The sequence below is a fragment of the Carcharodon carcharias genome, chromosome 25, assembly GCF_017639515.1.
Source record: "Carcharodon carcharias isolate sCarCar2 chromosome 25, sCarCar2.pri, whole genome shotgun sequence".
NCBI lineage: Eukaryota > Metazoa > Chordata > Chondrichthyes > Lamniformes > Lamnidae > Carcharodon > Carcharodon carcharias.
This window is the reverse complement of record NC_054491.1, coordinates 18,241,385-18,260,339: the sequence shown is the minus strand read 5'-3', so window position 1 is coordinate 18,260,339 and position 18,955 is coordinate 18,241,385. Positions and strand designations below refer to the sequence as shown.

The window sequence follows — 18,955 nt, the reverse complement described above, 5'->3', positions numbered from 1 at the left end:
AACTTTATTTTAAAACTCACAAGAAAGCTTTCCGCTGGAACTATTTAACAAAGGAATTATTTATATTCAGACAATCACTCTGAGGGTAAGAAAATGCACACGCCTCACGTACAAAACACATAAAATTCTGTCCATGACAATACCTTTGATCCTTTCCATCTTTTTTAAAACTCTTCTTAATTCTATGATTGTGATTCTCGTGGCAGTTCTGACCAGAAAAATCTCTTGCTTAATTTTTTTAATGGCTGCTGTGGATTAATGAAGAGCACATTTACTCAATGAGGACTTATAAAAGCTCCAACTGTAGTTATTTGCTCTCAATCTGTATGATTTGGTTTCAGGATTATAGTTTCTGTGCATTAGTTAAATCAAGAATGAATATAGCCTGTTTTGGTCACATTTTTCAGATTAGTGTGATAATGCTACCATATACTTTAAATTGCGGTTTACATTTAATTTACATTTTAATACTTTTCTTTACATGTTTGCACATATTTCAAGAGATACACTAGAGTTTAACTGCTGTTTGACAGCTTTGAGAATCAAGTCACCTGCATATGCACTACCCAACAATGTGACCTCACCCTTTTCTGCCAACATGACCATAGTCATCACATTTTAAATTAACTAATTGTATCTCACAATTTGGGACATTTTTGAGAGCGGTCATAAGCTGCTATTTAAGAGTTTGTCTTCCTTTTAAACTCAGAACAATTCTGCAATTGACATAAAAAAGGCATAAATAGATAGAATTTTCCCTGAGTCTCCATTTGTGGGATAGTATGCTGAAGATGCAAAGCTAGCTTCCTAAAAGACCCCATGGGAGTAAATTTGACTTTGTGCACTAATGTTTTGTTTTTAATTCTTCTTTCATGGGATGTGGGCATCACTGGCAAGTCCAGTATTTGTGGCCCATCCCTACTTACCCTTCAACTCAGTGAGTTGCTCAGTCAGCCAACCACATTGCTGTGCACATGTAAGCCAAACTGTGTAAGGGTAGGAGGGCATTTGTAAACCAGATTTTTTTTTTAAATAACAATACAATTGACATTGGTTTCATGGTCACTGTTACTAACTTGTTTTTAATTGCAGATTTATTGATTGAGTGTATCCATGCTGGGATTTGAACCTATGCCCCATAACATTTGCCTGGGCTCCTGGCTCAGTGGCATTAACACTACACCACCATCTCCCCCTGTGAAAATGGTGATAATAGCTTGGCAGTCCATGTCACATCTCTCCTCATAATTATTCCCAGAAAAGGAAGGTACAAAAAACATTTACAAGGATGATACCAGGTCGGAGAGGCTATAGATATAAGGAAAGGGTGAACCAGCTGGAGGTATTTCCTCTAGAAAAGGGAAGGCTGAGTGGTGACCCCTCATAGAGGGCTTTTAAGATTATTGAAGGGTTTGCTAAGGTAAACAGAAAGAATGCATTTCCATTTATGTTGGAGACCAAAACTAGGGCCAGAATTTTCCTGCCAGCGATTTGGGGGCGGGGCCCACTCGCCGATGGGAAAATGACGCGGGATGACGTCGGAAGGAACCCCCGATGTCATTCTAGTCCCTTTAAATTTTTAGGAAGGCGGGGGGGGGGGGACAGCGAAATCAGCTGTCCGCCCGCCGACCTGCTAATGGCCAATTAAGGCCATTGACAGGCTAACTAAGATCAAGGCCAGGAGTCCCAGCCTGATAATACATGAAACCTCATCCACTGGCGGAATGAGGTTTCATGTCCTTTTTTAAAAAGTGTAATAAAGTTAACGTCGTTTTTATTAACATGTCCCATCTCATGTGACATGTTAATAATAATGTTTTTATTTTTCTATTTTTAGAGTTTTTTTAACCTGTCACTAATCCCCCTGAGACAGCACTTAGTCTCAGGGAGTAGTGCACCATTTCACGTGCATGCATGAAAGAATGTACTTTGACAGCTGGGATTTCCCTTTCCCCCCCCCGTTGAGCAGGCAGCTGGGCGGGTCATAAGGCCCGCCCACTCAAATGGCGGCGGGCTCCGTTTCAGCGGTGGGGGTCAGCTGTCTGCCCCCCGCTGAGCCGGCACGGCCCACATGCCCACCAAGGGCCAAATTCTGCCCTAGATGTTCATAAATATAAGATAGTTACTAGTAAATCCAATAGGAAATTCCGGAGAAACTTCCTTACCTAAGGAGTTGTTAAAACATGAAACGCTTGTGTGGACTAGTTGGACTTAATGGCCTATTTCAGTGCTGTAAATTCTTTCTAAGGGAAAACAGGCATGATGACAAAATAGTTCCATAGCTGAGTGTAAAAACTTAAACACCGTCCTTGTATAGGAACCACCAGATGGCACTATTCACTCTCACAGCTGCAGAGATGAGTTTGGAAAAGGTAATATAACAGGATGGTTTGCAAAAAACAATTCAACATTGTGCCTCCAGTATAGCAGCAACTTGTGAGACCAAAACCCTGATACCCTCATCAAGAATTGCCTAGAAGTATCATGCATCCAAGAATAAAAAAAGTGCTCAATTAAGATTGATCCATCCAACTCATAATACATGTAAAAAAACCAAACTTAATTTCTGGTTTACAAGCTTTTGTTGTTTTTAAAGTTGAATAGGTTTGTAATTTACTTTTGCCTAATGTAAGTGGAAACTATGATTTTACTGCCTGTATTTCAGAAACGGCTGTAAATTATTGGAATTGAAATCTAAGAATTCAAGTTCAAAACTGAAATTAAAATATATGGATATGTGCTTGTCACCACTAACTGAACATAAACCAGGGAGTTCAGGTAACTCAGTGCCTGTTTATGTTTTGTGTTGGTTTTCTCAATAACGTTCCTGTGCTTTAATGCAACTAATGAATCCAGGTACGTTTCATGGAAAGTTCAGGAGGGTCACCTGCAAAGACTTTGATTGTGGATGTCACTTCTTGTACTTAAATCTCTGCTAAATGCTAATTGTTTGCTATCATTTTTAGTAGTGCTTCAGCGAGGAAAGCTTAATCTGATTTTAATTGTCCTTTGCACTGACAGACCGGGGAGTGCTCAATGCTAATCCTGATTAACAGACTGCTGAAAATAGCTGAGCTCTCTAATGTTTCCTTGCATGGTGTGCTGCTTCATGTCCAGTACAATGCAGTCAGTTGAAAGGATTTGAAAATTACCTTTTACTGAGATAGTCCCCCGCTATTTAGATCACGTGCACTTATTATGGGCCAGCCACCCATGTTGGGCAAATTGCACTAATCATTTTTCCTCACGTAGGTACTGAACCCCCAACATCAACTTCCTGGCATTGGCCAAAAACTTAACCAGACCAGCCACATTCACTGATGAGTGGAGAGCGTTCAGTATCAATTGCAGCTCTTCAGATACTGAAGCAGTCTGTGCCTGCCTGCACCAAGGCCTGGGTGACATTCAGGCTTAGGCTGATAAGTGACAAATAATATTCATGCCAGGCAATGACCATGTGAAATAAGAAAGAATCTAACCATCTCCGCTTTACATGCAGCAACATTACTATCGCTAAATTCCCCCAATATCAACTTCCTGGGGGGCTTATCATTGACCGGAAATAGAACTGGACCAGCCATATAAATACCATGGCAACGAAAGCAGGTCAGAGGCTGAGAATTCTGTTGTCAAGCAATTCACCTCCTGACATCCAAAACCTGTCTGCCATTGAGAAGGCGCAAATCAGGAGTGTGATGGTCAAAAAATAAAAATAAGTTTCTTATTTGTCAAGGCACAAGAAAATACATTTTCTCTTGAAAAATATTTGAAGGGAACATGAGAGAATGAAAGAAAAAGATCATTCTGGAGGCTGTGGTGATGTAGCAGGCCAGAAAAGGGCCTTTTTAAAAGTTAAGTTTAAATCTGTGAACTTTATTATCAGAGAGTGAAGCAGAATGTTCAAGCAGAATGAGTCTGTCAGCATGTTAGCTGTGAACATGCATATTGTCAAAGTTTGGAAATTTGTGGAGGGGTGAGGAATGTGGCTAACTGTGTCCATCCACTGAGTGAAAGCAGTCCTTGACAACAGGAAAGGAATGTTGAGGAAGACAAGGTTTAGACATTGAGATCTTTCATTGTGAAAAGGGTAGAAATGATCCTGTGACTGAGGGAGGGTGTATTTCTCACCTTATGCAACCAATCTTTCCAATGCTCCATCATAATTTCAGTGGCACCGAGCATTTCAGAAGAAATTTTAAATAGAGATTTATATTAATTCATTGATGTCTACTTCCTACATCATTGAATAAAATGCATATTTTTCGCCAATGCATATTTAATACTGATGCAATCCTAGAATACAGTTAATGATGCTTCATAATCCGATTCTGAATAAATAATATACATGAACACCAAAGATTCAACAAAGAGAATTTTCAGGCAAATATGTAGACATTGTTACAGCCATAGTGAGAGGTACAGTTGTCTTGTAATAAGAAGCAACAATATTGTAAAGTGAGCACAATGGCACAGAAATTCCCAGGAGCTTCTTCTGCCGGTGTTAGTGCAAGAGAGTGGAACGCCCCATTTACCCACTTCACATTAACCTCAAACCCCATCCCAAAATTGCACAAACAGGATTATTCACTTCATCAAGGTGGTAGAACAGTAAGACTGGTTCATCAGAACCCACCCTGAACCACCAGTCAAAAGGTAGGAATGGGGCTGTACCCTATTACTGACAAAGAGGGGGCCCACCAGGAACCTTCTTTTCCCAACGCAGTAAATTAACGTCGCAGAGTAGGTAACTGATCCAGGATCAATCGCCTTTCCCTAGAAAAGGTTTGGGGTCTCTTAGAGGGACTCATGTCACCTCTCAACTGACAAAGGTTCTGCTGAGATCCTTTAAGGTTATAAAGGGTAGAATCTGTGAGGTAACTAGTAAGACAACCCTTAAAATGGGTGGGTAGGAACACATCCACATCCCCTCCCACCCTAATAGAAGATATAGAATTATTGCCAATGGGTGGAATCCTAGTTCTCAAATTCCTTTCCTCCCCACTCACATTGCCCTCATCCCTGCCCTCTGTCCAGGTGAATAACAACCATTCTGCCCTTTTTGAGCCCAGGAATTTGAAAGCCATTGTAGGTTATTCATTATATTGCAACAAATTCAGTGTGTATTTAAACTGGGATAACTTTAAAATGAGCTAGGCTTTGTTACTTCAATCAATTTAGTTCCTGTACAGCACAAAGAAACTATAATATCACATCCCAATATGGAGGAACAATAGAGAAGCTTCATTCAGGGAAGAATGAGAAAAGGCTATTCAACCCAAGTCAGTTGCCATCCTATTATAGTCTTTACCACACCCCGTGAATCCACCAAGTTCTTCAAAATGACTTCCAGTAATTATGAAGTGTAAACTTTGAATATCTACCCACCCAACCAACCCCAGTCCCCCAAACAATGCTTATCAACCTTTCAACCTTGAATCTTTGTGTCCCACTGATGCCAGTTTTTCAGTCTTTACAATGATCGTGTTCTCTTTTCCTATCTAGTTCTTGCTGAAGATCTTAGTCAAGGCCAGATTAACTATTTTTGTTCAGATCCTCAATAGATTTTAAACCTTTTATTCTTTATTATCCCCCTGATTTCAGAATGGCATCTTCTTCATTGCAAGAAAATTACATCCTTCAGTCATTCTCTCCATCTTCCATATTACTCTCTTCCACAATATTGCAATTCCCAGTCAAACTATGGCCCTGCTCTTTGGCACAGGAATGGTTCAGACTATCCCAGTACAAACTGAGTGAGGACAGATAATGTTTGTCTATTTCCTTTGTCTCTCGCATGTCCTTTGCACTGCCCGGTGGCATCTGCACCTCAAATGTCTTATCAAATTTGGTATAATCAACTCGGAATGCACCTTTCTCCAAGGAGATACAAGTCTCAAACCGGTGGCCCCAAAGGATCTCATCTTCTTTATAGGAAGTCCTAGCTTGGCAGGTCATCCCTGTAAAGGGACACAAAGTAAAGAGCAACTCATCAATCATTGTCTTCATTCTTTTGTTTGTTCATTTTACAGAGCAGTGTAACATAATTAAATACATAGTTAGGAGGTCATAAGAACATGAGAAATAGGAGCAGAAGAAGGCCATCCGACCCCTCAAGCCTACTCTGTCATTCAATAGAATGATGGCGGCTTTTCTACATCAATGCTGCTTTCTCTCCCTCTCCCCATATCCCTTAATCCCCAATAATCTGTCAATCTCAGTCTCAAATATATTCAACAACCGAACACCCATAGCTCTCTGGGATAGAAAATTCCAAAGATCCACAACCACCTGAGTGAAGAAACTTCTCATCTCAAAATGGCTGATCTTTTATTCTGAGAATATGACCCCTAGTTCTAGACCCTCCAGCCAGAGAAAACAGCCTCTCAGTCCTCTAAGTATTTTATACATTCCAATGAGTACACTTCTGATTCTTCTAAACTCCAGAGAATTAAGGCCCACAATGCTGCACATTGTACTCCACAGTGAACATTTAAATGGTTAGGATGCAACTAACCTGTAGATTCCACTATGCCTTCCAGGATCACGATAATTTCAAACTGTTCCCTCTTCATTGACTCAGCACACATTTCCCAGAAGGGACTTGTCTCATCAATGGAGTGGCTAATAGTCTGGGGTTCTACCAGGAAGAGACGGTCTTTCCCTGTGTCGTAGCCAAGGTTAACTTCTATTTGATCTAGAGGTATGAATTCACCTTCTTTTGTCTGTCTAGATTTGATGAGTTTGGCTCTTAGTTTTGCATCGACCATGTGGCTTTCCCTCAGGTCACCAATTCTAAACATCAAGCAAAGTCTATCATCCCTGTGCGATATCACTGCATTTTGACTAAACTTCAGAGTTTCGGCCCGCTTCTTGGGCCGTGAAATCTTCACAAACACACAGCCCACCATCATAGCATCAATCATCGAACCAATAATGCACTGAGCTATGAGTAAAACGACACCTTCTGCACAATTAGAAGTTACCATGCGAGACCCATAACCGATTGTCCTTTGACTTTCAATAGACAACAGTAAGGCAGAAATGAAGCCATCCACATTATCTAAGCAAGGTTTCCAGTCAGTTTCACCTACATGGTTAATATCATCTCTAATGTATGCATCGAAGAAGTACAAAAATCCAAAAGTCATCCAAGTCACAATGTAGCACATCATGAAGACAAAGAGAAACCATCGATACTTCAAATCCACGATTGTAGTAAAAATGTCAAACAGGAACTTTTGCTTCTCTGCAATGTTTCCCAGATTCACTTGGCATTTCCCATCTTTCGTTACATAACGCTGTCGCTTCTGCTGATATGCAATATTGAAGAGTTGCCGGTTGTTGTTCATCAGTTTGCACCGCTGCTTAGGGGATCCTGGGACAGATAAGATACTTTTTGCTGAAGCTCGTATATTCCGAGTATGATTTGGAAGATTGGGTAAGCTATCAGCATGCCTCGGGTACAAACTTGTTTTAATGTCTTGGGAATTTGTGAGACTAGTCAATAAGCAACGATGCCTGGGGTGCTCATCCACATCGACGGACACACTTAACCTCTGCTTGGCGTTTGAGTTGGGTGCAAGTTGCGAGCAATTTATGATTGGACTAGAAGCAAACTGCAGAGCTAAAGCATCATTGGATGTTTGTGTCTCACAATTCTTCCAGCCTACCAATGGCTTTAAGTTTGAAATAATGCTAGTTCTTCCAGAAGACGAGAAATCTCTATGCTGTGGAGATTTTGGAATATCTTCTAATGTGGCTATCAATTTGGTTTCAGGCTGAAAGAGACAAGTTTTTGAAATATGTTACATTTTTCTCAACAATTATCCTTTGCCATCTATCCCCAAGACCATTTAAAAAAAACTGAAAGCAATTTTGACTTTGGGTGATAACCAGCCAGCTGTTGTAAATCCATCCTGTTATCTTCAGTGGAAATACAGGTTTGGGGGGGGGGGGGGTGGGGGGGGGGGGGGGGGGTGGGGGGTGGGCGGTGGGGGGGGCGCGTGGATGGATGTACAATGGACAGTTGATTCCATGTTGCCAGTTTGACATTATCACCCAAAATCAAAATTAATTTCTCTAATACTAAAATACTCAGACCAATTGCAATTCCCCTACTGACACCATTTATCTCAACATGCTTCAATCTGGGGCTTTGCTAGTTTCAGATATTGGCTAGATAAACTCATTCAAGCAACAGGTGGAAGCAGATGTAACTTCAATAATACCTTGGAGTCCACTAAATGAATTGTCTGTCATGGTTTAATGTCCACAAGGAAAATTCCCCCATCCTCAGCATGTTAAAATCAAGGGTCATTGACTATCTACTACTCTAATTCTTCCTTTCGCAGACACACAAAGCTGTAGGTCTCTGTTTTATCCTACAATCAGGAGTCTTTTAAAACCCTACCAAGTTATCACTTAATCATGACTTCAGTACTGATCTTCTCTCCTCTTTTGCACCTTATTTCCTTTCCCATTCTGAGCCTCCTCACATCGGTAAAATGCCAGGAGGATTCAGATCAATTCCAGTTTTGTTTTCAGTTTCACAATCCAAATATTAAGAAAACATAAGAACAACTTGGAAGCAGTAATGGATATTTACACTCCTGAACAGTTTCAGCAAACCGTGTATTGCTGCCTTGATTTAGCTGTGTAAGTGCAGTGTGTAATTCACAGTCTTCTGTACTGTGGGGTGTATTCTTGAATCTAAGGCTTATGATTTCCAGTTCTGTCTGTGCATTAATTTTAACCCGTCAAAGATAACAGGGCTGAAATTGATCTTGGTTGGTGGAGCAAAATGGATGATAGTGAATCAGCAGACTGCTTTACATCCTTTTGATATTTCTTTCAATGACCTCTGATTGAAAGAGAATTGAGATGGGTGTAGAATAGTTTGCCAGTTCACTATCATCCATTTTGAAGCTAATACCAAAGATGAATCTCATCCCCACTGTGTGAAGGACGGAGATAGACCAGCAGAACCTGACAACATAGCTTACAAAAAGGTTTCTTTTATCCTTTTGCTCAACCAATCTCCAGCAGATGCTGATTCTAAGGAGTCTTGTTCTATGAGTGCCCTCCAAAAGTTTACCCAAAGTATGTATCTTGACAGTGGGAATCAACCTTCTATTTGCTGCTGACTAGCATCACAAGCAAACCTGATCCCTTCCTCACATGACACTCACACATTTCTTCCCTGCAATAGATGTTTGAAAGTGGTCAGGAGCTGCTGTTTGCCTTTAATCCAGGGCACTGATCCCAGTTCTAAAATCTTAACTGTGGCTCGGCTCAGAGAAGCCAATTTATGGACTAGAGGTTAAGCCTTGAATTTTCACATTGGCCTGTTCGTACCATACATTCAGGCCATCATGGGAAGGTTTTCAAAAGTGACAAGCCTTTTTTCTTTGGACTATTTGGTAAATATTCAGCAATTCATGCCAAAATTCAGAATGGTTTTGCATTGAAAATGAAACACAGCTGGTCCGTTTATTTTTCTTCCCAACGACAAAGGCAGATATCCCTATAGCTTGAGCAATCTGAGAATATTTGCTCACCTTTACTGAAAATGTTCCATATTGGCCCTTTTCCACTGGAACCTTTGGAAGATATGCCAACATGTGCTTGCCTCTAGGTGTCTGGGCAGGAGGTATGGAGTTTCGATGCCTTTTGCACTCCTTTTGGTTTTTTGGCATAGGATTGATGCGATGATAAGCACGGACTTCATTGTCCCTGTACAGGTCCATGCTGCAGCTCAAATTGGTGGTTTTCATGGTACTCCTTACTACAGTGCACAAAATGGAGTGATACTTTGCAAAGCTCTGTAGAAAAGAAGAACCTTTCATTGTCATTCAAAAGTCAACCAGATAAAATGCTCTTTGGTAATTTTCTTCTTCACTTAAGATCATTAGTTTATTTAACTTTTTATTATTACTTTACATCTATAATAGTTTCAATGCCACTGGAAAAGTTGGCTGGTGGTATTCCTAGTACTATTAAAGAATCACTTGAGGCCACCTCTTCTTTCATTACTGCCCTCTATATACGCACTATTACTTTGTCTTTCCGGAACATGACACATGCCTTCCCTGAATGTGGATAATCTTGTCATTCATTGTTCCCTATTCTACACCAAATAAAAGGGAGTTCTACCAGGAGACTGGGTTATCTCAACGTCCATTCAGCATGTGACAGAGCCCTCTTGAATTAGAGCCACTTAATAGAGCTGTGCATCCAAACTCATTTTTTTTTTGCTGTGGGAAGGTTCAGGTTTTTGCTTGGTAACAGTTCCCAGGTGTGTGATCGAGATATTGAGCTGTGTAATGAGTACCAGGCCTGGACCCATATGTTGCTGCATTCTTTAAGTACCAATTGAAAAAGGTATCTTTGAATTTATATCTTCCCACAATTCATTCGTGGACAACGCTGATCTAGACCACTACTAGGATCTTGGCAATTTATTCTGTCATTCTGCAGATTCCACAAAGGCCTAGTAGATTTAAAACTCACAAACAGATAAACAACAGTGGTAAATTGTGCATTATACGTAGCAATTAGTCTCAAAAGTTTACAAGATAAAGCAACACATATATCAACTCCTTAATGATGGTCCTTATTAATTGCCAGCTAATTATTGATACTTGGCATGTGCTAGAATGTATTGTCAATGTTTATGCTGAAACCACACCCTAGAATTAGAACATAAATTGGCTTTCCAACCTGTGTAGGCCACTTTATATTGGTTTCTATTGATATGCAGCTGCGCTATGTACTTGTATTATCTTTGATATATCATGCACAGTTATTGTGTGGTTTCGTGTCCAATTAAAAGGGAAAGATGTCCTCTTAGCTGCCAAGTTCCTGAAGTTAGTGAGCTAAGGAAAATATGAACCCAATGTGTCAGCTTCTAATTGCTGTCTAATAGCTTGCAGTGGAAAATGTACGTGTGTGGTAAGGATTGGATGGGGCTTGCTTCTGATGCCCCACGGTTAATCTGAAGACACATGCAGCTGACATGGGGTAGGTCCAACAGTCATGAAATGTTGTCCCGGCAAGAGTAAGGACCTTCAGGGGAGAACAGAAGACATTTGCAGAGGAAATAAATCATTATTATTTTCCCTGCATGGCAGCTGCATGCACCTGTCCCTAAGCTAGGCATTACTTTTACCTCTGCTACCCTTGTCTTAGCTCATCCCAAAGCCTAGTCACCTGTCAGCTCAGTGCTTGCTGACCTACATTGGCTCTCAGTCAAGCAGCATCATGATTTTAACATGCTCATCCTTGTTTCCAGATCCGTCTATGGTCTTGACCCTCCATCTCCCTATAATCTCCACAAACCCCACAACACTTTGAAGTATCTGCACCTTCCCTCATTTTGGCTGCATGAATATCCCCGATTTTAATCACTACACCATTCGTGGTCACGCCTTCAGTTGCATGGACCCTAAGCTCTGGAATTCCCTCTTTACACCTCTCTGCCTCTTTGGCCAGAAATTCCACCCCATCGAGGGATTTGTGCGAGGATGGGCGGGGGCAGGGGCAGGCACCAACCCGAATGGCACTCCCGATCAGGGCCGCACTGCCACTTTATGTGGGTGCACCAATTAAGCCCTGCCCATTGTGACGCGTGCTGAGCACTCCCTGTGCGGGCAGTGTTGGGGGGGGGGGTGGTTTCCCTGAGTAGTTTCCTGCACTCTTACATGCATGCGCGCAAAAGAGAGCAGAGATCTCCCTGAGGCACGGAGGTGTCTCAGGGAGATTTGTTTCAGTCTTAACTTTTGGAATAAAAGATTTTTAAACTTTTAAAACATGTCCCCTCATGTGACACTATCACATGAGCTGGGACATGTCAAAGGATAAATGTATAAATTTGAATTAGATTTTAAAACAGTTCATGAGACCTCAAACAGCCCGTGGATGAGATTTCATGAAAAATGCGAAGGCCGCCTGGGCCCTTCGCCTGCCCAAAAACCTTAAGGTTGGACGGGCAGCTCATTAAATTGAGTTAATTAGTTTTTAACAGTTTAACAGGCCTTAATAGGTGTTTGGCAATTTGGCGGGCACGCAGCCAAGTTGACTATGCATTCGCCGAACTGACAATCTAAATGACATGCGGTGACGTCAGGACACACGTGTCATTTTACCTGTCAGTGAGCGGGTTCCACCCTCTGCTTGCTGAGGGGAAAATGCTGCTCTCTATCTCTATCTCCTACCTTTAGACACCCAGCTTTCAGCCGTCTGTCCTGATATCACCTTATGTGGCTCAGTGTCATTTTTAGGTTAATAATGCTCCTGTGAAGCGTCTTAACATGTTATTATGTTTAAGGCACTATATAAATATAAGTTGTTGTTATTAGCTGAGCAAACATTGAACAAGTCTATATAAAATTCCTCCATGATTTAGTTTAACCTGGGAGCAAATCTATTTAAACTAAACAGGCTAATGCCACCAATAAAATTCCAGACATAGCAATATCAAGTGCTTGTCCATTAAAGTGATTCTTAAATTGACATGCCCGTTTCTTGGCAGTCAGTATTTCTCATTCAATCTCAAATTACCTAAGCAATTTATTTATGTTCAGAATATGAAAAATGAAATTATCCAATCAGAAGACCTAACCAATGTATCCATGTTGAATTGTTGCCCAGTATGTTTAACTCTTGCATAAAAAAGCTTACAGAGAGATCACGACTCTTTTTCGAATCTCACCTAGAAGAGTGTTTTTTTTAACTTAATTGTTTCTCAAGGTGAGTAATTCTAGTGCCGATTAATGGAACACTTTGCATTTCAGACACCCAGTGGCAACACTAAGCGTCCCAGGTTGGTTGGAGCAGAGCGAGTACAGCTTCCTCTGCTCTGCCCCAACAATATTCCTCAGCGCAAACCTCAGAATAACACCCCCTCTTGGAGCAGTGTGACTCTAGTTTTCCATTCCAACACCTCATTGTCATGTACTCAAGGCAGGTAATTTACTCCAGTCTGATTGAGGGAATCAGGTTTCTAAGCACCAGGCGAGAGATTTCACTCCAAACCATTATTATTATGAGCAAAGACACACAAATGTTCTACATTATCATATTAATGTAACTTGCTTCTCATGGGATGGGTAACAATTGCTGGCCTCGCCAGTGACACCCACATCACCTGAAATAATACATTTTTAAAAATCAATCCCCATAAATACCTGTCTGTCCCACATTCTGCTTTATTGAGAAGGTTTGGGAGGCTTGATTTGGTTTGGTTAACAATCATGTTACAATATGCAAATGCAAGAATATAGGATTATCTATACCTTTATTTATACTTTATACATGAGATGTGTATTTTTACTCATTAAACTTACAAAGTGTGGTATAAAGTGTTACCTTTCACAAACGATACATACAAGGTAGGTCACGTTCTTTAGACAAAGTAGCTGTTGCAATTCAGTTCACCTTAAAATCCAGTCCCGTACTTAAACCGTTTTCGGTTCTTCAAGACAAATCTGAAGATACAAAGAAGATTCCTGCAGTTTTCTTCCAGCTTCTCTTCAGAAACAGCCAAGACAAAAAAGAGATCTCAATCCCAGTGTTTAGCCTGACACATCATCCATTGTCCAATGACAAAATTTATTTATTTTCCCAATGTAGAGTGTTGTTTTTCCAAATGCAAGTGTTGAGATATGGAAGCAAGGCTAATTGCTTCCAATCCCTCGTCAGAGGCTCCTTACTAATCTAACTCAATGTCACACAGCATTACTTCAAAATGAGATCATCAGAAAGGTTGGGCCCAGGGAATTCATTGCTGGTGATGGCCAGAGCCTGACAAACCACTATGGTTTCCTCTCCAAGCCATCCTGACACTCACTCAAGCTGCAACCTTTAATGAACAATGGTCAATGTTCATTTAAGCTGATCACAGCACTAGGCATGTTAGTTTTTGCAAATCAAATTATATACTAAACAATTACAGCACAGAAACAGGTCATTGTCCCAATGTCAGTGTTTATGCTCCATATAAGCCTCCTCCCACCCTTCTTCAACTAACCCCATCAACCCCAAGTTGTTGGGATCTGTTCCATTGTGCATACTTCTACTTGAAAAGCCTTTCTGTCCTTGTTGGCGGATAGATATTATTTGAATAGGACGCAACAAAAACAGGATGATACAGAAGAACTGGATGGTCCATTGGATAACACATTGATCATTCAATATTGGCACCTAGATTCAAATCCAGCTCCTGCTGATGGGATGAAAGCTTCCACCCAATCTCAAATCATATCTCAGCGGATGAATGTCCAGAACATCGCTACGTTATTACTTGATCCTTCCACTCAGATTCTGTTAGTTGCATGTGAAAATTTTCTGAACAATGATAAGGTGTTTCCTAAATGCAAATCTTTCTAAGCATTTATTAATTGTATTTTAGTGAAATAATATATTTCATATGCGCTGCATGTGAGGGGTTATATGTTATTATCTCATTGATTTGATTTAATTGAGTATTAAGCAGGCATTTCAATGTTTCTTACTTGAATCTATGGGGAGAATTTTCAGCTCAGCAAGGGCCCGCTCGCTGAGGCATAAAATGACGCAGGGTGATGTCAGGTGTGTGTCCCAACTTCACCACGCATCATTTAGATTTTCAGTTCGGCAGGCGCGCAGCCAAACTGTCAAAGGCCTGTTAAGGCCATTAATTAACTAATTAAAGCTATTGAGAAAGCTGCCTGTCCAACCTTAAGGTTGTCGGGCAGGCGAAGAGCCCAGGAGGCCTTTCCATTTTTCATGGAGCCTCATCCACGGGCAAGATGAGGTTTCATGAAGGGTTTATAAATTAAATAATTTTTTGCATTAAAGTTTATTGACATGTCCCTGCTCATGTGACACTGTTAATTGGCCCCGCCCATGTAAAATGGTGGCGCGGACCCGATCTGGAGCACCAATTGGGTCCACTCCTGCTCGCGCCCGCCCCCACACAATCCCCCGACGGGGGGAGAATTCTATCCTATTTTAGAAGTAATGGATGTGTGACAATATCCTATCAAACTTCCAGGACAGGGCAGTAAGGATTATATAAAAATATTCTATACTTCCATATAAAAGCGGTAAGGATAGATGACATTATCATATAAAAAAACAAATACAGTTATCCCATGTCTCCTCAGTGGTTGCCAATGCATGCTAAATTAGGGGCAGTATTGATAGGTTAAGATGGCTCAAAATAGCTTCATGCTGAATACCAAGGGTTTAATTATCCCCATGGATGCAGGAAACAGGAGCCGGGGCTATTTTCAGGTCCTGAACCCATCTCGGGTGGAGAATTGATTAAAGTCCAGATTTTCATGTGGGTGAGCCCTAAATTGGCATAGAGATAAGTTCTCTGTACAATTAAGGGCAGCTGGCAGGCTCTCGAAGCCGGAGGGCCAATCATAGACTTTCCAGCTTCAGAGAAGCACCGGGCTACATGCAAAGTGACTGCAAGGTGGGTGCGGGGAGGAGTGGGGGGGAAGTAGCTTCAGCAAGAAGGCGCCCTCTCTAGCACTTTTAAAAACTCCCACTGTTGGGTGGGAGACCCTCTCCAGAGCGGCCTTTTGTTGTATCCCCACCCCGGAAGACAAGGAGGCCCTGTAAGCCTGACTTCAGCACTGGCACCTCAGCATGCCACTGGGTGCCCTCCCTCCTGGCAGTTGATCTCCCTTCCGCCCACCACTGTCATCACCATTAGTTAACTAGAAGCTGACTGGAAAATCCCAGTCAGCCTCTTTAATCAACATTGCTCTTAACAAGCTTAATTGCGTGCCCACTTTATGGGGGTCAGATGGGGGTCGGTGGCTTCCCAGGCCCTGAACCTGTGCCGGCTCAAATAGTCAAAATCGAGAACAGTCTCGGGATGCTGACAGGCCAGCCAGGCTCATAATTTTCAGGTTCCGTCCATTTCCAATGTCGTCAGGGCCCCAGAATTGAGCCCCAACATTCAGCGATAATGAAGAGTTTTCTATCATCAGCCTGAAGCTTGATTTGAAGCCTGAGCCCTGGTGAAAGGCTAGTGTGAACCCCATTCCTCCCTCCAGCAACCCCTTCCAAACCTCCCAGGCCCTCAATATTCAGATGAGACAAGCCAGTTCGAACTGAATTTGCCAGAGTTCAGAACCATTCCTACTAGTTGTGTTTTAATTGGACATCTTTTCTGTAGAGAAATTGCCCCAGGTTACTGCTGCTGGTCATTATACAGCCCTATGAGGAAGACATGGATGCTTCAATCAAGGATATACCTGCAAATAGAATGACCTAGAGCAACACTGAGTCAGCTAAATTCTTGGTGTCACTAAAGGTTAATCCTTCTTATTGAGATAACTGGATCATGTTAGACCATTAGCTGCTGATGTTATAAAGATCCTTTGACAGTATTTGGTATGGATATGACATTTGTGATAAGTTGGAAATAGTGTACATGATTGTGCATATTTAACTGCACTCTCTCGACTAAGTCAGATTGTAGGCTTGCTTCAATCGCACTGACACTGAGGTGCCCTTCTCCATTTTTCTCAATCCACCAGTTCGCACTCTTGTGCTTCTTCCATTTAGTTCACACTCACCCCTCCCCCACACAGTTCACACTCACTCCTCCTCAATCCACAATTCACCCCCACTCCTCCCCAACCTGCAGTCCACACTCACTCCTCCCCACCCAGAGTTCATACATACTCCCCCCGCCCCTACCCCCAGTTCACACTCATTCCTCCCCCTACTCACAGTCCACACTAGCACTCTTTTCATCGCAACCCATATCCCCCAGATTTCAAGCTGGCTTTCTTCCCCGTTCCCCCCCACCCCCACCCACACACACACACACACACACACACACAAAGCCAAATAGGAAGAACTATTCCTCCCCTCTCCCAGTTCAAATTGTATTCCCTGACCCTGCCCAGTAAGTAAACGCTTCCTTCTCCAGTTCCCTCCCACCCAGTTCACTCTAGCATTTTTCTCTGGTCACCTGATTTTCAACCATTCTCTTGTTATCTTATTTTTAACCACCCTCATGATCTGTTTCCTGTTGTTTTTCAATAGCTCATTATCTTCAATTTTGGCTGTAACCACCATGCTTCCTTTTATGGTACTTTTATGATGATCGTTTATCCTTTCCATGCCATTCAGATTTACAGAAACATTTTAGTTAATGTGATCCATTATAAACCTACATCTATAATGATGTTCAATAGGAGATTTGTATAATGCTGACACTAGCATGTTGTATTAAGGGACTGTAATTCACTGCATATTTGTTGGTTATTGAAGTAGCTGCAGTAATTCACCTCCTAATGTTATCAAGTGAATTAATTTAGTTAGGACTTTGTTTTAAAAGGCACAATTTCACACAAATATTTACATTTATACAGCTGCACACATACACATGCTTTTACGCTCTCACACATTCTACAAAATATCATAGACCCTTAGACACAGTTACGTTTGAAGAGGCTTTTAATGGAAAGGCAGCAAGTTTGGAGGAAGTTAATGAGAGAATTTCACAATGCAAATGAGTGAGGGCTGAAGGCACTGTCATTGATAGTTGAGGGGGAAACACGCAGTAGACCAGAATCAGAAGAGCACAGTAAATATTCACATGGACGTTGGGAAGATTGTTGATCAATATTTGATCTCACGTATTGGTGATATTTTCACAGCTCGAGAACTGTGGGTGGTTAATCTTCGAAATTCTCTTCCACAGAGACAAGTGGAGGCTGGCTCATTGAATATATTCAAGACTGAATTAGACAGATTTTTGAAAGGCAACTAGGGGGCGGGGGGGCCAAGGGCTATGGGGGGACAGACAGGAAAGTGAAGTTAAGGCCACATCAGATCAGCCATGATCTTACTGACTAGCAGAGCAGGCTCAATGGGCCAAATGGGCTATGCCTACACCTATTTCTTAGGATCTTATGGAAGTCAGTGTGTAGTATTTTTTTAATACTATGTGCTTGCATTGTGCTGCTATTCAAACAACTGTTGCTTTAAGAATCACACTTAAACACAAAAGTACCTAGTTGATCGAGGGAGATTTTTAACTCTTGGATGGTCGACTGGTGAAAACAAAGGACAGATCTTCCAGGAACTGTGGCGTGAGTCCAGGGATATTTTAATGGCAATACCTTATTTAAATGTAACCAAGGAGATCCCCAGCCCAAATAGGTGACCAGTGGCAGCTTGGCAGGTTTGAGATTGTCTAATAACAGATGGCTACTTGGCTGGCAATCAGGTTAGTGGGTAGGGAGGGGCTGCAAAGGATGGAAACTACACAAGCTTTCTTTGTGTGGGCTAGAGGAATGTTCCTGTGTATCCTGACCCCGCAAATATAGCCTTTGAACTTACCCTTTGATGCCTCTGCTGGGTAACAGAAATAAAGATGGAATCAACAGGGCATGGGAGGGGAAGGGAAGGGTGTCAGGAGGGATTCTGACTTGCCACCTGCCAATCTCCTATCATTCAGATGTCAACCAGTGTGGCTTTGTCTGCGGCCTCCATTTTCAGCCTCCGTTTTCAGCCACCAAGTCGGTCTTTTGAACCTCTGATTCCCAGCTGGCTCTCCTTACTCTGAGTCAGGGGCTCAGATAGGCCCTTCTGTAGTTGTGAAAGAGACACCAAGATGGTATGTTGCCTCCCTGGTGCCAGGGTCCAGGATGTCTCTGATCAGGTATAGGACATTCTGAAGGGGGAGGGAGAACAGCCAGAGGTCATGGTACACATTGGTACTAACGACATAGGCAGGAAGAGTGACAAAGTCCTGCAGCGAGAGTTCATGGAGTTAGGCGGAAAGTTAAAAAACAGGACCTCTAGGATTGTAATCTCAGGATTTCTCCCTGTGCCACGTGCCAGTGAGGCTAGAAATAGGAAGATGGTGCAGATGAACACGTAGATGAACAGATGGTGTAGGAGGGAGGGTTTCCGATATCTGGATCAGTGGGATCTCTTCCGG

General features: G+C 41.9%; 1 protein-coding gene across 1 annotated transcript; it reads right to left on the bottom strand.

The window, feature by feature from the left end:
• Window positions 1–5,637: 5,637 nt before the first annotated feature.
• LOC121269568 (G protein-activated inward rectifier potassium channel 3-like) lies at window positions 5,638–9,773 on the bottom strand. Its single transcript, XM_041174267.1, has 3 exons — window positions 9,558–9,773; window positions 6,515–7,778; window positions 5,638–5,957 (listed from the first exon to the last, which is right to left on the bottom strand). Exons 1-3 carry the CDS (start codon window positions 9,771–9,773, stop codon window positions 5,638–5,640), a joined length of 1,800 nt encoding a protein of 599 aa, XP_041030201.1.
• Window positions 9,774–18,955: the final 9,182 nt, after the last annotated feature.